We start from the raw sequence: 21,163 nt of genomic DNA on the forward strand, positions 1-21,163 counted from the left end.
AGTGGATGGAGCTGCATGGTGGAGGCGACGGTCATCAGTCATCTGCCAACATCGCTGCAAAAGGAGGCCGCGGTGGCGGCAACAACTTCAACAACTCATGTGGTGGACGTGTGAAAGGTCCTAATGGCTAGGGGGGGGGTGAATAGCCTAATAAAATTTCTATAACAACACTTAACAAAATAGTTAGACAATTATGAGGCGAAGCAAATGTTGCGCTAACCTACTCAAAATGCAAGCCACCTACCACAATTCTAGTTTAGATAGTATAGATTCACACAAGAACTATGACACTACCTTATGTTAGTGTGCTCTCAAAGGCTAACTAAAGAGCCACACCAAGCAAGCAAGCAAGCTCTCACAACTAGCTACACTAAAGAGCTTGTCAACTAGTTTGCGGTAAGGTAAAGAGAGTGATCAAGAAGGTTATACCGCCATGTAGATGAAGAAACCAATCAATCACAAGGATGAATAACAATGAAGACCAATCACCTCGGAATCAATGATGAATACAATGATTTTTACCGAGGTTCACTTGCTTGTCGGCAAGCTAGTCCTCGTTGTGGCGATTCACTCACTTGGAGGTTCACGCGCTAATTGGCTTCACACGCCAAACCCTCAATAGGGTGCCGCACAACCAACACAAGATAAGGATCACACAAGCCATGAGCAATCCACTAGAGTACCTTTTGGTGCCCCGTCGGGGAAAGGTCAAGAACCCCTCACAATCACCACGATCAGAGCCGGAGACAATCACCACCCTCCGCTCAACGATCCTCACTGCTCCAAGCCGTCTAGGTGGTGGCAACCACCAAGAATAACAAGCGAAATCCGCAGTGAAACACGAACACCAAGTGCCTCTAGATGCTAACACTCAAGCAATGCACTTGGATTCTCTCCTAATCTCACAAAGATGATGAATCAATGATGGAGATGAGTGGGAGGGCTTTGGCTAAGCTCACAAGGTTGCCATGTCAGTGTAAATGGCCAAGCGAGTGAGCTTGAACCGGCCATGGGGCTTAAATAGAAGCCCCCACGAAATAGAGCCGTTGTACCCCTTCACTGGGCATTGATCGGGGTGACCGGACGCTCTGGTCCTACTGACCGGACGCTGCTCCTCAGCGTCTGGTCGCTCGATGGCGGCCATGTGTCATCTGTGTTCAACAGTGTTCATCAGATTCCAACGGTCGAAATGTTGACCGGACGCTTCGACAGAGTTGACCGAACGCTAGACCCTCAGCGTCCGGTCGTTTCCAGTAAGGGTCCAAATCCGATTTTTCTCGACTGGACGCGTCCGGTCATGCTTGACCGGACACAGACAACGTCCGATCACACAACGTCTCCTCTATACGCTTACGTCAGCGTACGTCAGCAGGCTCCACGAGCATGGTATGCTTGGCTCTGTGCAAAATTGGAATCCTTGGGTTTCATACCGTCAAAAGCTGATACATCCTTGTTTTACTATAATAGAGGCAGACATAGCTTGTTTGTCCTGGTTTATGTAGATGATATAATTGTGGCAAGTTCTTCTCCAGAAGCAACAGAGTCATTACTCGGTGATTTGCAAAAGGAGTTTGCCTTGAAAGATCTAGGGAATCTTCACTATTTTCTAGGAATAGAAGTCAAGAAAATTCAGAATGGCTTGGTTCTCAGTCAAGAGAGATATGCTACTGACATTTTATCTCGGTGAGGGATGGACAAGTGCAAAGCTATTGATACACCTCTGTCAAGCACAGAGAAGCTTAGTGCTGTGGAAGGTGATGCACTAGGGCAACATGATTCTACTAAATACTGAAGCTTAGTTGGTGCATTGCAATACTTGACACTTGCTTGACCTGATATTTCCTTTGCTGTGAACAAAGTTTGTCAGTTCTTGCATGCGCCTACAACAGTTCATTGGAGTGCGGTGAAACGAATTCTCAGATACATACGAGGGACATTGAATCTTGGACTCAAGATTGGAGCCTCAAAATCTATGATTGTTAGCGCATTTTCTGATGCCGACTGGGCAAGCTGCGTGGATGATAGAAGATCAACCGACAGGTTTGCTGTATTCCTTGGTGATAATCTCGTCTCATGGAGTGCAAGGAAACAAGCAACGGTATCACGGTCTAGCACATAGGTTGAGTACAAATCACATGCAAACGCAACGGCTGAGATGATTTGGGTACAAAAGCTGTTAACTAAACTTGGAGTCCCTCATCCTCCCATGGCTCGGCTATGGTGTGATAATTTGGGTGCAAAATATCTTTCTACAAATCCTTTGTTTCATGCTCGAACAAAACACATAGAGATTGATTTCCATTTTGTCAGAGAGAGAGTTGCACAGAAGTTGTTGGACATTCGGTTTATTAATTCAAGGGATCAGATGACGGATGGGTTCACCAAAGCTCTTCCTAGTGTGAAACTACGAGAGTTCAGGAACAATATCAACCTTGTATGTGGCTGAGATTGAGTGGGTGTTAGACGATAGGCATCTCCTCTAGTGTCTAGGCATGGGCTGTTCCTAGATTGTAGCTCAAGATGTATATCTCTCTAATCTGTTGTAACAAACTTAACCCTTGTACAAGCCACAGCCGGGGGCTGTTCCTCGAGCTATTTAACACGAAGCCGAGTGCCAGGGAGAGGCAATTCGTTGAACCCATTTTCACAACTACAACCATTAACCTTTCAAGTTACTATTATATCCTTTGTTATTTCCTATACATATACATGTATATAATGGATTTCCTCATGCCAACCAAAAGTTTTTTAGTTAGCTCATCTAACTATCCGTGTTGGGTCGCGCAACAGCATGCCTGCATTCACTCATCCACGCCTCCAACATCTCTCCTCCTTGCTGCTTCACCTTCACTCAACTAGAGTTCCAGAGTTTTCATAAAAAAAAAACTAGAGATCCAGAGTCATGGCCACGTGCCAACGTACATTCCTTTTGACTAGTGAGAAACTCCAACAAAAATCGATCACTCAGGGCAGGCCCAGCACTAAGGCAACTAAGGCCATGGCCCTAGCCGTGACCCAAACAACCAGGGAGTAGGTCTTCAATTTTTTTTTGGCCCAGCCCAACAAACAACAGCGTCTAGAGTTAGGAATACGATAAGGGCATGTTTGGAACAAAGAAATAAAAAACGGAGGAATAAAAAAAAACCAGAAATAGAGTGGAGTGAAAAGTGAAAAATTACATGATTCTAAAACATAGGAATTAATACTTTGAGCTATTTGGATCGTAGGAATATGGTTGAATCATCGCATGTCCCTAGACAATAAATTAGTTCTAACCATTGTTGCATTCTAAAGTGAGTATTCAGGACACATAGGTTGTCACGCATATTATTATTTAATTCATTAACTACATTGATCTTTTACTTTAACAGCAGTACTCTATTCATTAACTACATCCATTCTCTCTCCTGGACGTTCTTATCTTCTTTTATCTGCTCTCACTATACAAGACAGAAAGGGCGCATGCAGCCGTGATAAGCACCAGCTTGATTTCCATTGGTTCTGACCGGATGGTTTTTTTTCCTGTGAAATGCATGTAGCTCGTTTCCCTCCTTTCCCTTGTTCCAAACACACCCACATGCTTCCTTTCCTTAGGAATGGCACCCTCCAAAAATCTTGTAAAAATCCTACAATCCAAACAGCCCTTAAGAGGGTTGGAAAGAGTTCGCCTACTGGCTGACCTGCTTTGCTCACCCTATTCCTGTTCGCCTGCTCAGCTGCTCCCAGCGGGCAGCAGCCCCTGCCTAGCTGGCCGCCGAGCGGGGCCGGGGAGCTGGGGCGGCCATGGTTGGGCAGTGGCCGGCGGGCGGGCAGCCAGCGACCGGCCAAGGGCGGAGAAGCGCCCTGCGGACCACAGATCGGAGGCTAGAGGGGGTGAGGCGGCGACGGGTGACGGCGCGGAGGCGGGCCATGTGGGAGAGCGTGCGAGCGGCGTGACTCGGACGCAAGCGAGGAGGCGAGGAGCTGCCGTATCCCGTAGGGGACTTGGACTTACTAGCCCCCGGACCTCCGGAGCAAATGAGCATGTCCGGACACCCCGAACATGCTGATGTGCCAGCCCGCCCGCCCGCGCTTGCTGCTGCGCCGTATCACTACTGCAGGGCGCACGTCCGTCCCCCATCTACCTTGCCCTGCCCCGCACACACACCCTGGCTGCGCCCGCCACTCCTGCCCCCTAACCCCCTCCGCTCTCTGCCCGGGCAGGACCCGAGAGCCTGGATGAGGACGATCATGCCCTATCCGTAGGACCCTAGGCATGCCGTGTACCCCATCTGTCGCCCCCCGGCTCGCCGCGCCCCTTCCCCTAGTGCTCAGGCCATGCCCCCATGAGTCTCTGAATATACCTCTAATCAACGAAACACTTGCAACATGAAACAATTGAATGCAATATACAGTGGCGGATCCAGAAACGAGTCATGATGGGGGCTAAATAACATAGGACTAAAAATCATACCAGCCATACACTAATAATACATATAATAAAAAAACAAATGTCGATATCAATTTAAAGCATTCAAGTACTTTGTAGAAATATTGTAAAATCTTACTAACATATCTCTCTGTCCTAGCATAATATGTCATATGATATAAAATATTGCAAATTAAATCATGATTATTACAAACTAAACATTTGCATCCATTCATGAAAAAACAAAATTGAACAAAATATGATGAAACTAGGCCGGCTCTCACCATGAGGCGCGAGCTATGCTGTGGTAAGCAGGGGATGTTGATGCGGTGCCGCTGGAGGTTGGGCCGCCCTAGTAGTGAGGAGTAGGCAGTGCCCAGCCGGCAACCAAGGCAGCTCTACAGCTGCAGCAGGGGTAGAGACTGGAGACAGAGAGGAGGTCTGTCTGCCGATGGGCGCTGTTGTAGCAGACCGGGTCGCGATTGGGGGCGGGCATGCCACGTGCGGGCAGACGCAGAGTTCAGCGCTGAAGAGGCATCGGACGCTTGAGCCGGAGCAAAAGGATCCGGAGGACGCGGAGGGTGCTAACGAGATGTTTTGGGCTGCTCTCGGAAGAGCTGTTCCTTATATTTTTGGGTGCCACCACGGTCTGCAGCCCCTCCAGCCCGGGACGTGAATCCACCCCTGACAATATAAGCATGAAGCAAATGAAATATTTAGAACATACATTTGTAATATATGTGTGAATACATATGCAACATTAAGATATAATACTTGCAATATGAAAATACTTACTGCAAGATAAGATTGAAACAGCCGAAACATTTGGAACATCTCTTACAACATATATGCGAAACATATGAAACATCCAGATCAAAACGCTTGCAACATGTGTCTGGAACAGATGAAACACTTTGAACAAACGCTTGCGACATGCCTATGAAATACTTGCAGCATATGCAACATCCCGATCTACTTTTGTAACATCCATATGAAACACTTAGCAACACACCTATGAAACATTGGAAACACTTGAAACATATGTTTGCAACATGCGCTGAAAGCGCAACATCACCTTGCTGCTTGGGAATGGAGGCTCGTTGGCGCATGGCGTGTGAAGTTCATTGGTGTAGAGCTTGCCTGTGGCGCGGAGCTCGCTGCTCTGATGGAGAAGGCCACGGCAGGTCCCTTGGAGAAGGTGCTGTAGCGGGTTCGTGCGCCGGAGAAGCCGCGCCGGGCGAGAGGCGCGGTGGAGAGGGAGGAAGACGGGCTCCCATGCTCTGGCGCGAAGGAGATGCTGGTCGGTGGAGCAGAGGCGTGGTGGAGAGCATCGTTGCCGAGGCGGAGCGTCGTTGCGGTGAGACAGGTTTTTTCTTTTTTTAAAAAAAATGGTTGGATGATCAAATAAGATGTAGTTGCTGAGCTATGTTGCGGTCCACTATTAGCACCGTTCGGATGGACGGACGGACGCTCTAGTCCCAGCGTTACCCTTCTAATTTTGATTCCAAGTCAGAAAACGATTTGGCGATGCACATATAGCACGTCTTAAATTTCGTGGTAAGTTGCGGGCTTGCGGCATTCAACCAAACGCTCTAGTCACTACAAATATTGTACTCCTGATTCGAGCTATGAAAACGTAAGCTATGTATACGTAAATGTACAGGTGAAGCGGCTTCCAGGCTGTACTTAGCAAGAGCGCCTTGTGCTGTGCTGGTCGTTAGCTTCTCACCTAGAGTCCTAATCCAAAAATCGCGTGCTCTGCTCGCACGGACTCCTCTCTGGGAAAGGGATGGAGACCATGGCCGCGCTCGCGAGGACGGTGCCGCCCCTTGCCGGGTCCACTCGCCGGCCCTCCTGCGCGCTGCGTCCAACGGCGTCCCTCTCCTTCGGCGCCGCTTCCACGGCGCCCCGCGGCCGGCTCGGGCTGGGGCTGAGCACGGCGTCGGCGGGGTGCGGGAGGGCGGCCAGGGCTCGCGCTGTCCCGCGCCGCATCGTCGCCTCCTCGGTTGGTTCCCCCTGCATACTTGTGTCTGATTGTGTACTTGTATTAACTCGAGAGGGTCGCTGAAATGGTGAAGAGTTGATTTTGATTTTGCTGGTTTTCTTTTTGCTCATGTGTTCGAGGATTAGGGCCGTCTCGGAGAGCAATTTTTTATTTGTTTATGGTTTTGGTAACTTTGCTTGATCTTTTGGTATTGGATGAGCTTGAATATGGAGAATTTGTTTCGACCAGGCTAACTAGAAACTACTACTTCATATTCTCTTACCTTTCGGATTATAATCTAGTGCCTCGTGAGTAGGTTATGCAGAGCAGCTGAACTAAAGTAAAATGCACTGTGCAATGTGACATTTTTTTTTCACCTAGGCTTTTAGCATCGATTCTTGAATTCTCTATGATTATTCTGCCATGAGTTAGGAATGAGGTGAAACTGAGCTTTTGGGCTTCCTGTCGCAGTCAATGCTGAAAGTGCACCATTCAGACATGTTCCATTTTGTAAATTATCAAGAGGACCGACGTTTTCGTCGCCAATATCAACTTTTTGAGTGGATTCATCTTCTACTTCGGCCTCATCATGTGTTGGACCTTGTGTGGCCCCAGTGTATTGTTCTCCTTGTTTCCGGTCAAAGTTTCACCTTGCTTTCTTCTGATCTGACGAATGCAAGGATACCTGTGGACTGACTGCAGGGTTGCTGAAATTATCCCACCATGTGTTGGACAGTGGACACTTGCAGTAATTTTACAATGGAAGCAAAGTTTTCTCCGCCAACCTATTTTTCAACGGAAACATGATATGTGCTAATTAAATTAAATGGTTTTACACATCTTTGTGATCAACAGATCTCCAAAACATCGCAAAGGCAACTGAGTTATTTTCTAAAGATGTCAAACCTAATCTAGTCCTTCCACCAATTCTTGTTGATGCTATAGGAAACCGTTTTCTCCACACAAATCTCAGGCACATATGACTGGATAAATAGTGCTAGTAGTTTTATCCTTTTAGCCTCTGGAAGTCCAGATTCAGGTCATCAATAATTCAGGATCGAAGGCATCATACTTATTCTTTTGTTCTAATGAAACTCAATCATCTTTCTGTTTTCTACAAAGAATTTTAGAACTCATGAAATGTTCAAAAAATTTTTATGATGCTGATATCCTGTGACCTCAATTATGAGATGTTGAGCACTCTACTTTCATCTAGTTCCTTACTTATCCATAATGAGACCTTGCTTAACAAGAACTTACAATCTGTAGGAGGTTGAGCAAAGCTACATTATGATCAAACCAGATGGTGTTCAGCGTGGTCTGGTATGCATTCCCCAGTTCCCCACACCCACACTTTTCCCAGTATGGTGCTATTCCTTACCTTCTTTCATATTTCAGTTAAGATAAAACATACTGTATCTGATGCATATAGGTTGGAGATATTATTTCTCGCTTTGAGAAGAAAGGGTTTTTGTTGAAAGGCTTAAAACTGTTCCAGTGCCCCAAGGACTTGGCTCAGGTTTGCTTCCCAAAACACATTAATGTTGCAGAACTATTGTGGATCTTGCAAAGTTGCTTATCATTATCATCTTTGGTTGTCAAATATATCTCCCAGTGCTACATATTTTTGCTTAGGATCCTTATGTGTATCCTTTCTACACAGAAATACTTTTGAACTTTTATTATATTATTCATCAGTTATTCCCTTATGCCCCGTTTGGATGTAGATAAATTGGAATTGAGTTTTCCCAATTCTGCTGTTTGGATGTCTTTGGCATTGCGAGATGGCATTGACCCCTCAATACCAAGGCATTCGACTACAACTAAAACTGCTCCCCTTCAATACCGAGCCCCCCCCCCCCTATTGGACAGAAACCAGAGCAACGAAGCAGTATCGGAGGAGGACTGAGGAGACGTGAAGATTCCCGACCACCGCCGCCGTCACCAGAGTCCTGACCACCGCCGCCGCCACCGCGACCAGAGGTCCCTGCCACCGCCGCCGCCACCAGAGGTTCCCTGCCTACTCCCGGCAGGAGAGCTCGCGCAGGGAGGACGGAGGAGACGCGAAGAGCTTGCGCGGGATCCGTCGAGGACGAGCGCTTCTTCTCAAGTCTGGCCACCGCCGAGTGGATCGATGGGGAGCAGCAGCGAGGAGTGCTGGGATCCCCTTCTTCTCAAGTCTGGCCTTCTTCCTCAAGTCCGGCCACCGCCAAGTGCCGAGATCCCCTTCTTCCTCAAGTCCTCAAGAGCCGGATCCCCTTCTTCCTCAAGTCCGAACACCGCCTAGTGCGGGAATCCCCTTCTTCCTTAAGTCCAGCAGCAGCAGGGAGTGGAGTGCGGCGGCGGCACTAGCACCGGCAGCAGGCGCAGGTCGCGGCGCTGGTCCAGGAAGTGGAGTGCGGCAGGCGGGTTCTGCAGGAGTGTTACGGGGTGGGGGAAGGAGTCAATTCAATTTGACGAGATGTACATCCAAACATTTATTTGGTATTTGCCATGTCCTTAGATTCCAAATAGCAATTTCATGTACATCCAAACATCTGATTTGGTATTGTAGCCCATTTCCAATACTACTCTGATTTGGCATTGGAACCCAATTCAATGCCAGCCATCCAATATCTACATCCAAACGGACCCTTAAAGAAGTTCCTGATATTCAGTTAGTTTCATAATTTTACTGTGTATCTTTGATTTTTGGCATCCTAAGTACTGATCTGATGCTGTAATAGCGCTCGATTGGCATTTTTTCTTATATTAAGTAACAGAATGAGTTACTGCCTGAACCATATCATTTTTTCTCTTTGAGTGGCTTCTCTTTCTTGCGTTCTTTTTTGTACAATCGTTGATAAAAGACATTGCCCACATCTCTCTTCTTCATTAACTTCACACTTTCATCTTTTTTTTTAACATTCACTAAAAAGCCAACGGAATCTAGTCAACCTTTCTTTATTTTTTTCTGTACTTTGTTGGTGCACACAATGTTATGTTTTTTTTTCACATCAAAATGGACCGATGACTTCATTATGTTGAATCAGCTCACTTATAATTATAATGCTTTTCATATACTGTCTTGTTCACCCTTCCTTTTCTCTCAGGAGCATTACAAGGATTTGAAGGATAAACCTTTCTTTCCTAAGCTGATCGATTACATAACTTCTGGTCCTGTTGTCTGCATGGTATATACTTTTCTTATGAATTAGACATATTTTTCGCAACTCCACACTTTCACCAATGCAGAGTTCACAGCTACAATATTGTTCTCTATCCTGTAAGGCCTGGGAGGGTGATGGTGTTGTTGCATCAGCTCGCAAATTAATAGGAGCTACTAACCCCCTTCAAGCTGAACCAGGAACCATAAGGGGTGATCTTGCAGTTCAAACTGGAAGGTTGGCAGCCACTCCTCTTCATGTCTACATATTGTAATATTTAATCATGCAACTCTCCTGTTAAACTTTGTTGGAACATGGTTACATTTTACCTGCATATATCAAATAAATTATGATGGAAACGGAACGTTTCAGGAATGTTGTCCATGGAAGTGATAGTCCTGATAACGGCAAGCGTGAAATTGGTAAGTTCTGCAATAATTCAGTATGATTCTATGTTGCGTTTAGGTGATTTCCTGAGTCAATAATCATTTTAAACAATTGGCACAGTACTGGAATGGCAAGGTATAGTAATGTTTTGTTCAAACTTTGAGAACTGCACTGCGGATTGGATTAGTTGACATGACAATCAGGAGCAGGATTTAAAAAAAATGAAATATATGGTGTCATGTAAATGTACTTAAGGCCCTGTTTGAATCCTTCGGATTCTGAGAATCCAGATAGAAAAAATCCTAGAATCCCACTACCCTATCCAAACAGTCTAGATTTTATTAGGGATTTTATCTCAGATATTTTTAGAATCCCAAAATCCAATAAAACTGTTGTGATTCTTTTTATCTGGATTCTCAAAATCTGACGGGTTCCAAACGCCACCTTAGTGATATGCAATACATATTAGTTTGGACCTAAATTTGTTTTGGCCTGCCAGCTATTTATTCTTAACAATATGAGATGACAAGCTCAAACTACTTTCCTACTTGCAGGTCTGTGGTTCAAAGAAGGCGAGCTCTGCCAATGGGAATCAGTTCAAACACCTTGGCTTATAGAGTAACCCTTGCTAATCATATTGAGAGTTGCATTCAATGTTTTTTTTTGTTAAACTTGATTGAAGGAGCCATGTATGAGTATGAATGTATGAGTTTAGTTCGGCTAAGTACATTAGCTCAGGAGGGCTCGAATTATCCGTACCTTTTACCCGGAGGTTCTTTTTACAATATTGAGGATTTTCGCAATTGAAATCTTTGATCAGCTGTTCATGTTGAGAAGCTAATTTCTTCTCACATTTACATGTAAGGTCTTTGAATGAAATACAGGCAAGAAAATTGCAGACCATAGTGCATTTTGTTCCATTTCAGATACAATGGTATACATGGAACATATATATTATCATGAAGCAAAACTGAAATACCCTTCTTGCATGAGAAAGAGAAGATGTGGTTGAAAGTAAAATAGTTTTGGCATTGATGGTGAAAGTACTGTATAGCTAAAGCCGTTTATTTTGCACTGCATCAGGTGCATTTCTTCACAGGTATGTGTCCTGAACAAGGTTGTCATCGGCAATAATACCCAGCAACTTTGAAATTAGCTAGCTAATATATATGTCAGTCCTATAAATGCACACAATGACAACGGATTCTTGTCATTTGTAGTAAGAAAATAGAAGAAAAGAAACACAAATACCATAAACACACACAATGACAATGGATTCTTATCATCTGCTAGTAATAAGAAATAGAAGAAAAGAAACACAAACATCATAAATATCTGTGCACCAGTACTGGGGGCAATCATGTATTGCATTTTTTACTTTATTAAAAATACACATGAAAACAGAGGATATATAATTAGCATAATTAATAACATGGTCTCCAGGCAAATGAAACTTAACAAAGTACACACAGGATAAACAAATATAATTTGTGTTTGCTTATTTCAACCTTCTGATGACATTTCTACCGAGAATCCTGACGGAGCAAAGCGCATGAGGATGCTGGAGTTGGAGGCTTCAGGTTTTGGAGCGCAGTCAACTAGTCCTCTTACTCAGGTTTCTGTTTCACTTGAGGAATCAGCTGGTACCTATAACCGCCAATCTTCAAGCCCTCTTCTTCTCTCGAAGTTTCTCTTGTGCTTTGCCCAGAAAATGTAGGAAAGTCTTGTGAGGCATCCCCTGTCCCGAACATATCTTGGCTGCGATCTCGTTGAACTGACTGGTCAAATCTTGGTCAGTATAAATCCATTTACTTACCGCCCTGCACAATTCTATCAAGGCCTCCTGCAGTTGAATTCCCTGGTGTTGGTTACCCTTTTGCTGATGAGGGGTAGAGCTGCTTTCCTGTCCATTATCATTATCATGCGGAACACCACCTTGTTCTAAGTCCAGGCCTTCCTCTGCCAGAAGAACGTTGCCGCCGTTGTTTGCTTCTCTTGCAACTTGTTTTTCTTCAGTCGTCATGAGCCAATGGACAATTTCTTTGAGTACCTGAGGCACCAATAATGGTAGTTCAGACTTCAGAGTGACAACAGTAGTACTCTATACAAATATACATGATGCCAGTAATATAGGAATGAAAGAGATGTTTTACATAAAAAAATGTTTGTGCACAGGTACGTTAATTACCTCTTCCATCACATTGGCGACGGATTTCTTCAGCTCCTTGAGATATTCATCATCCTTGGTGTAATATTGACAAAGATCCTTCAGGATCATTGCTGCATGTATTCTGTATGCCTTGTTTTCGGCACCTGCAACAGTTCTGGCGAGGCTGCCAATAACATAAACAACTGATGGTAGCATACTCGTGTCACTTGCCTCCGTTATCGAAGATATCATGGCCTGCATCTTCTCACCTGCTAATCTTGTGGTGTAGCTACTCTTTTTTAACAAATGAGTGGCATCGCATATCCTGCCAACAAAGTGATAATCTGGCAGAAGAAAAATGTGCAGAAGTATCCATACGAATATTTTGCTGCTGCTTGCACCAGGCACAATGGAGGGCGGTGTATGTATATCCACCAGAGGGCGGTGTAAGAGGACCTGTGCGGCTTTTCTTTTCAGCAACACATTCACATTTGTGGCACCCCAGGGTTCTCATGATCGCTGCTTGGCTGCTGCTTGAGATCTCACTTGTCAGGTTTGTTGTTTCGGTCCCTGCTCCTAGAGTAGCCATGAACCGATTCATGAATTCTAGCGATTCCTCTGCTATGCTGTACCATTCATCATGATGGTCCATGTGGAGCTTGTCTGAGGTTAGGTGCGCCATCATCTTGGATACCAGACCTTCAGTGTTGCTTATGACTCTGCAGTTGTTCTCGTTCACAGCAACCTTCCGGAGGATACGGAGGCCTTGCACCACCAGATCTCTATAGCCCTGGAGCGGGTTACGACTGTAACTTTGATCCGTTGCTCTTGGAGGTGCGTCGACTGAAAAAATGTACGACAGCTCCTCTCCATCTAGGAGCCAGTCCCGCTCGTACTCCTTGGGTACATCCCGACGTCGCTCATATCCCTCAGGTCGCCAACTGTATTCCTCAAATGTGTCGAGCAGGGATGATATGCACTCAATCATCATGCCTTGAGGTAAGTGGTCCAAACGGATGCTGCCAGCAACAGTTGCCACTATCCTAGCAGCTCGCACCCTGATCTCTGTGCTATATGGGCTTGTCGGACCAAATGTCTCTAGCAGTCGCTGGACCACATGGCTGAAGGATGCTGATCCAGTCAGTAGTTGTTTTAGAAGACCTGACCGGTCGCTCCAGTAATCAGTTACTGTGCTAAGAATTCAGGATCCCAGAAACGTAGTCGTACCTTGACTTAGATTCCATCAACAACTCCACTGCATATGTGACGAGATTCCTTCCTCTCGCAAATGATGGATCCTTCATACATCCTGCCACAGTTTCATCTAGGTACTCCGAAACTAAGTCTCTCTCTAGTGAATAATCTTTGGCCACTACTTCCACTAGTCCGGTTCTTGCCGCTAAATCATAGATGGACCATGTAGCCGTAAACCACACCTTGGGCCACGGCTAAGGAGTATAAGACATTGAGCGCTGGCTTTAGGTTGGCGCCTCCATCGGGATTACCATAGTCATGTTGTATGAGACGCCATAAAGAAATTCCAGAAGAGAGATACATCCCAAGCATATACAGAGCCGCCAGAGGACACAAGACTATACCAAGCACCAGCATTTGGACAACCAATAAAACCAGTCCTACCACGATGCGTGCAACCGATGGTTCAATAATTGGTGATGAATTCATAGAAGTGTTTGTGTGTTTTTTGAATGGTCTCACGACCGCGGCAGCTACAGCAACCATCAAGCCCTTCAAAGTACTGACAACGTCACTTGCCTTTTCCTTTAAAAGGAAATCAAAGACCCTGTTAATAAAGTGTTGCAAGCGAGATTATTAGTTATGGGAAGAAAGGCGAAGCCGTGTGCCAATGCATGAAAGCTACCAAACTGATTTATTGAGGACAATGCGAATCGGTGATGAGTTGGGCAAGTTTATTTATAACAACTAGATAGACACTATAGAGTAGTAGTATCAATTATATGTTATAAAATGAACAAAGAGAAAACATTACAACTTAATATAATTTTTTTAGTTAGAGGTATTAAGTAGCAATAATTCTTGTCTATTAAGATTCTATATGTATTTATTTATCAGATTGGTTGTGGTATAGTGAATATTTACATTGACCGTTGCGTTAGGATGAAACCAGTTAGCTTCTCCCACCCGACTACAATCAGCAGGCCCATTTGACTCTCTACTCTCTCGTCCGACGGACTTAGGATAAAACCAGCGCCTCCCCGCCACCAGCACCTGGCACATGCAACGCGCCGCGCTGCTCCACCGCCAGCACCCGGCTCTAGCGCAGCGCCGCCACCGGCACCTGGCTCCAGCACCGCGCAGCTGCCCTAGCTCAAGAGTAGCATCGCCACCAGCGTCCAGTGCCGCATCATCGATTTCCGCAGCTTCGCTTTGCATTGGGACGTCCAGTGCTGCTGATCTGTGCCAGCACCCATGCTGCTGATCCAGTGTGCTTTGGATCGTGTCCCGACCACGATCCTGAGTCCGTACCGCGCCGTCCCCGATCTGCGTTCCAGAACAAAAGTTCCGGGAACGCGGAACCCCACCGCGACCCGCGTTATGTGTGGTGTTCGAGTTTGGCTAAACAAGGTCTGCGTCTTGTACTACCATGTTTATGCCTTCTTTCCCGTTGTATGAACTTGTCTCATTCCTTTTCTCTTGATGAAAAACTTGCCCTACGGCGTATGTTCATGAAAAAAATGTAGTAGTATTGACCTATTGCTTTATTATAAAAAATAGTGCCTACAATTATATATATCATGGATATTAATATCATTCGTATGTAAGCCATTAAAGAGAGTTTTTTTATGATACCTCAAACATAACATATATATTTATCACTCATATGTGTACTTGATCTATGTGATGGCATAACCTGTATTTGATATTGTCAGTTTTTAATTCATTATTACTGAAACCCAAGTGGATAATTTATTAGCATTTTTCATGATAGCAGATCTTGGTAAGATGAGGGCAAATTTTAGTTTTTGTTTAGCATTGACATAAATGGTAATTAGACGCAAATCTAAGGGGTAACTTAGATTGTCCATCATAATGGTAGGTGGATAATTAGATGGAAATTTAGGGGTTACTTTAATGTATATTTTATAATGGCATAAAGGTAATTTATATACAGATTAAGAGGTTACTCTATATTGTTTTTCATGATGGCAGAGGTGGATAATTATTTAGGCAACGCAATATAGATCTAATGATTATCATTATCCTGTGGTGATTAGAGTCTTGAAAATTGGTGGCTAGATCTTTGTTATTCTTGTGAAGAATTCCTAAGATTAATCTATTTCTCGCACGTCTCGTGAGGATTATCGTGAAGGCTCCATTGGGGACTAACAAAATATGTGTTGTCATCCTTTGCACTATAGATCCTTGGCATTACTTTCATAATCTCATGTCCATAGGGGAGGCAGTTGACGGCGTCAGTGAATACAACATGATGGTGGCAATAGGTACTTGTGACGGAAGCAGCTAGGGAGGAAACAAGAGTAGCGGTGGGGAACGAAGCACCCGACCTCACATCATGGGGTCCAGGTTTCCGTCTTTGCCTATAGAATTGTTGACTGAGTTTAGGTTTTGTCTTTGTGTCCATGATCCTCCTACTTAGAAGTCGGGTGGGTATTAGATGTAATTGTATTGTATTGTAACACATCCTTTGTTTCCAGCCTATATACACATGAAAGGTCATACGACCCAAAGGGTACGGGATGTTTTCCAAGTTTCTACACTTTAATAAAAGTAGAGTACCCTCTAGCCATGCAAAGGTTATCACACTAAATAGTTCAGATTGATTTGATATGAAATATGGACTGATAAATCTAATGTACAAAGATGAACGACTTAATTACTAAGGAAGTAAGGAAACTAACCCGGCAGTTTGGACTAGTGTGATAGCTGTGAGACACCGAAAATCCTTCTTGTGCAGCATGGAGACGAAGCCACCGAGGAGGACAACCGTGGTCCATGTAAGCACCAGCAAACCAAGCCCCCTCACGCCCATCGACATGTATCCCATGAATATTGCATAGCTGTTGATGCCCTCAACCTCAGGCCAACTCTTGTCATTGATGGAAATTTTTTGACGGGCCATTATTCTTCTCTTAAGGATTGGAGTCTCCGTTGGTCAAATGAAAAATATGCAAAACGACTTAGAAGACTTGATAAGAAGAGGGTCTCTTAAATGTCTCTTATTTTTCCATCCCTCTTAAACAAATGACCCATATGAGCTGTTAGGTTCAAGATGGTAGTAAAACTCCTTTTTATAGTACATATATAAATTAAAAAAAGAGAAATGGACTATATACCCATGAAATATGAGACAACAAAAATATATACTAGATAATAAGTGGAACAAGCCGTACTATTGTTACGTTCGACTGCATTATGGATTTATGGCTTCCTGTCTCATTCGTCATTACCATATTCATCCAACAAGTCATCGGAGGGGATGGCCATATGGCCTGTGTGCTACATAATAGACTATTCTAGCAAATGATATACACAAACGATTATTACGCACACACGTCAATTAAATCTGACGGATGCATGCATGCATGCATGTCAATCAAATTTGTATCACTACTTTTGCAAAGAGAAGAAACAGAAGAAAAAAAAAAAACCCTGAAGTGAAATTAACAGCGCTGATTTCACTAACCTGCAGGCTTCAGGAATATCGGGCAAGCACAGAGATAACGATCGAGGCCTCCTTGTTCGAATTCAAACTATATATACCGGATGTACAGCGAAATGCGCAGCCAGATGGATAGATTCAGCAGATGTGGAGAGGAGAAAGCCTGATGAAATAAGCTAAGGTTTCGGACAAGATAACATGCACCCTGGCAGGGGGGAAAAGGAAAGACCAAAGCTTAAGCCAGCATTCAGATTCTTGGCAGCATTGATGAGGCAAAGAATAAATAAAAGAGAAAAAGGAATGTAGGAGTATCTATCCTAGCTGGGAGGGAGACGAGAGCAAGCAAAGGTTGCTTACAATCTGAAGCATCATATCACTCCTCTACTTTTGTGCGTCTCTGCCTCATCGCCGCCAATCCGCCACACCTCTATCGCACAAATGCACTGCAACGGTACAGAAAGCTTGGATCTGAAGCTACGTTGTTATCTCGGATGATATTGAGGCAAAGGAGAGAAGATCCAACAACATATGGTTAATTGTTTAGTAACTCAAAGGCCAAAATGAAAAGGAAAACTTATGGAACATATATAGCAATGAATCGGTAATTAAGCTCGCACTGATTCAGTTCAAACTTCAACTGTGAAATTAACGAACAAATTACAAACAAATGGCAGATATATATATTTCGGATGTGACAAATGCACTACTGCACGTCTGCACTGGCAGACTTTCATGGTTTTGGTCAAGAGCAACCCGCATTGTTAGCCACTACAGACTCAGGCCGTGTGCGTGCATCACCAGAGACTGAAGCTACAAGAAGTCTCCACTAGCCGTACGGGCAGCGTTGGACCACAAGAGCAACAAGGCCCAGCTTGGGCGTCTTTGGAGTTTGGACCACAAGAGCAAGGACTCTTGTGTGCTTGTATGCACTGAACGAGTGAACGGAACTGAGCCCATATACCTGGATTCACTTATACTCCCTCCCGCAGTGCTAGGCCTGGAAAAGCTTCTTGGGTTCACAGGCGCCCAAGCTCATAGCAACCGAAGCCGTCGTAGTTTGCTCATAGCTGTAGTTTGCTCAAGTTCTTTGGTTTGCACCTTGCTTCGAATCTTGCTTGTTTTGCTTCTGTGGTGTTCTAAGTCACTCCTAATTATTCCTAAGGTCAACATGTCACGAGAGGTGCTTTGAGTCGAAACTGGGATGTAGGCCAAGTTCTCGGGAAGAATTATTAACGGCTCTCATTCATCCCCTCTGATGTCTGTTTCGGTCCTTCAATGCGTCAGTGCTATAAATGTACGCATATCAATAAAATTTCATGCATCAGCACTCTGATTATGATTTAGGACATTTCTATAACTTGTTATCAGGGGACAATCATGTATCCCATTTTTATTGGAAATAGAGGCACGAAAACAGAGGATAATTATTAGCATAAGAACATGGTCTCCAGTAAAATGAAACATAGCAACGTACACACAAGATAAATAAATATAACATTTGTGCTTGATTTATTTCAGTTTCAGGACATATTATTAAACTTCATAAAGCTCCTAGAATCCGCGCAAGGAGAACGCCCCTGGTTACTGTTGCGCAGACACGACGGTTCGTGCGTGTGCAGCCCTGTTTTTCGGCTTTCGTGGTTTCGTGGCACATCGTTGGCCTCGCTGCCTCCGCCTCCATCTCTCCGTCCATCCCTGGTTACTGTTGTGCAGACACGACGGTTCGTGCGTGTGCAGCCCTGTTTTTCGGCTTTCGTGGTTTCGTGGCACATCGTTGGCCTCGCTGCCTCCGCCTCCATCTCTCCGTCCGTCCTCTTCCTTTCCACCGGCCGCAGCGCGCGTAGCCCCAGTGCCTCGCCGGTCGCCGCGGCTGGCAGTGCATCGGGCCGCTGCTGGTGCGGTCCTCGGTCGCGCCAATCCTACGCCGTGCCTGTCACATTTTCTTAGATCTCTGCACGGAATGAATCGACGGCCGTACGTTCCTCGACGGCCTCTCCTCCCTTGCTCTTGCTCCGTCCGTCTGCCGGTCTCAGCACCTCCCCTCCACCTCCTAGGTCTAGCCAGCGGTGGACCACGGGAAGGGCGTCTCCTCCTTTGCCTCCGTCAGTCCGCCGGTCTCAGCGTCTCGCCTCCGCCTCCTAGATCTGCCTGCCGGTAGACCATGGGAAGGGATGGGCGGTGCTCGAGTTCAAGACAAGAGACGGTGCTGCTCCACTTCGGTGTGCGCGACTCGATGGTCGCCCACTCAGGTCCTTACCGGCGTTGAGATAGAACAGGTGCTTCTCTTCTTCCTACTCCAGTGTTTTTCCCCACTCGATGGTCGCCCACGCATATCAATATCTACATTCAGTTAGTTGTTGCTGCTTCAGGAATTTTTGTTGCTCTGTAAAAAAATTGCAGCTTACCAGTCTGAGTATTCGTCTTCAATGTGTGTCTCAAATTGAAATTGTAGGTTGTGCTGTGCTGCCTCCATCCAATCCAATCAATTGCTCTATGGTCAGACAGAAGAGTATAGGATCTCCTCGGTAAACTTCTCACATCATCTATAAATAAATATTCATCTGAATGTGTGCTCTCTTTTTCCCTGATTATCTTCCTTTGTTAATTCCTATTCTCCTTCATCAGTTCTCTGTTGCTGCCGCACATCATGTATAAATTCCATCTTAATGTGTGCTCTTTTTTTCCCCTGATGATTATCTTCCTTTGTTAATTCCTATTGTCCTTCATCAGCTCATCAGGCCATCATGGATTTGGTGTACAGCCTGTCATTTTATTCGGTGTTGTCACTCAACTTTTCAACATTGCTGGCTTACATTGAAAAGGAGGGACAAAGGTCTGCTTTGTTTTCTTTATATCTTGCAGATAATCAGTTTGTTTCTCACTTATCCTTCTTCATTCACCTCTCTTCCTCATTTGTTCCCTTTCACTTAAACAAAGCCGTGCCTCTTATACTCCCAAAATTTTTACTATAAAGAGGTATTCTTAATGAAGAGCTATAAATGCATTATTATAGAAATGACGACAGAAAGCCTTGTGCCTAATCAATCATGGGCGTATCTACCTTCCACGGAATGCACCAAAGATTGCATAGCCATATGGTGATAAATATAAATATATTGGTTGTTCACAGGTATGGCTACATCAATATGCACGACACACTAGAATTGCAAAGATATATAACAGGATGGTGTCAGTTTTCTTATATTTATAGGGGTTAAGCCATGAGCCTAACTAGCTGATCCTACGTGTTGCTGGCTGCCTCTTATTAACTACTACTGCAGTAGTTTCCATGAGATTTGGATCCTCTTTTTTCCCTTTCTTTCTATTGACTGACAGTTTGATGAACTGAGTCATGTTTCAATGACCGATATTTTCTATGTAAAAAAACGAAACAAGCTAAGTAGCGGCTTTCGATGTCATTTTCCTATAATTAGTCATGCAAGACTGGATGCTTGGCAATGTAGTGTACACGGAGAACAAGCCCTTTCATCAATATTCAGGTATGTCATATCTTCAGAGTGCACTACATCAATCTAATTCTACCACAGGGTCTGCTTTCCGAGGTTAGTACCATATCTATAATGCCTATTTTTACCCTATGCTATGGATTCCATTAATCATTTAGTACTATGCAGTGGTGGTTAGCTGTCTCCAGATGCTTACATTACTTTGAAGATAATCAAGGAGCTGAGATGGCAGTTCTTCTTCTAACGGTATTTCTTTTGCCTTATTAAGGATCTGATGAAAAAGTGTATTTTGCATCTGTTGACGATTCACTGCTTGTGTTATTATGGAAGTATGGTACATTTATAGTTTTAGTTGGAGAGATTGGTCATCTGAATGTTATCAATGTGGTTCTGTATTGTAGTAGTTCTGAAGTCCAGACAAAAAAAATTATAGTGCTCTTTTATTCATGTGATCAACTTTGTTTCGAAATTGAAAGTTACCCTTTAGATAATCCATTGTTCCAACTGATTTTCAACATTGTGTCTACGTAGTCCTGCATCTATAATAAAACTCCAGGAGGCACCTTCACCTCACAGATTCAAAGACCTGCAACCAGATACTACTGTAGCTACTCCAGCAGAACTTATGACAGATACCCAAAAAATTGTTTACAGGTTCCTGGAGCACATAGTTGTCTTCTCACACTGTAGCTGCAGCCATTCCATTTTGCAGTTCTGAAAACCTTAATGTGGTGCCCAGCCTTTTGATTTGTACAGTAACTTTATTCAATACTGGTGCCCCATTGAAGAGCAGTACACAGTGTTCAGTGTTTGCTGCTTTTCCAATATACAGAGTAGATTGATGTAGGTAAGGTCATAAGCAATTGTGTTTACCTGATGTAGTTCTACATACAGAATTTAATATTGATTTACCTTACCATCCTGACCTGTTGAGCAGGAAAATGAATTTTGGTAAAAAAGCT

The 21,163-nt window shown here is 44.3% G+C and overlaps 1 protein-coding gene and 1 pseudogene across 1 annotated transcript; one reads left to right on the forward strand and one right to left on the reverse strand.

Moving 5' to 3' along the window:
• Positions 1–6,116: 6,116 nt before the first annotated feature.
• LOC136504557 (uncharacterized) lies at positions 6,117–10,914 on the forward strand. The gene is made up of 7 exons (XM_066499494.1): positions 6,117–6,413; positions 7,662–7,715; positions 7,825–7,911; positions 9,485–9,565; positions 9,663–9,775; positions 9,911–9,960; positions 10,480–10,914. Exons 1-7 carry the CDS (start codon positions 6,198–6,200, stop codon positions 10,545–10,547), a joined length of 669 nt encoding a protein of 222 aa, XP_066355591.1. The 5' UTR covers positions 6,117–6,197; the 3' UTR covers positions 10,548–10,914.
• A 674-nt stretch (positions 10,915–11,588) lies between these two features.
• On the reverse strand, positions 11,589–16,088 carry LOC136503517 (uncharacterized; annotated as a pseudogene).
• Positions 16,089–21,163: the final 5,075 nt, after the last annotated feature.

Source organism: Miscanthus floridulus, chromosome 14, assembly GCF_019320115.1.
Source record: "Miscanthus floridulus cultivar M001 chromosome 14, ASM1932011v1, whole genome shotgun sequence".
NCBI classification, from domain to species: domain Eukaryota; kingdom Viridiplantae; phylum Streptophyta; class Magnoliopsida; order Poales; family Poaceae; genus Miscanthus; species Miscanthus floridulus.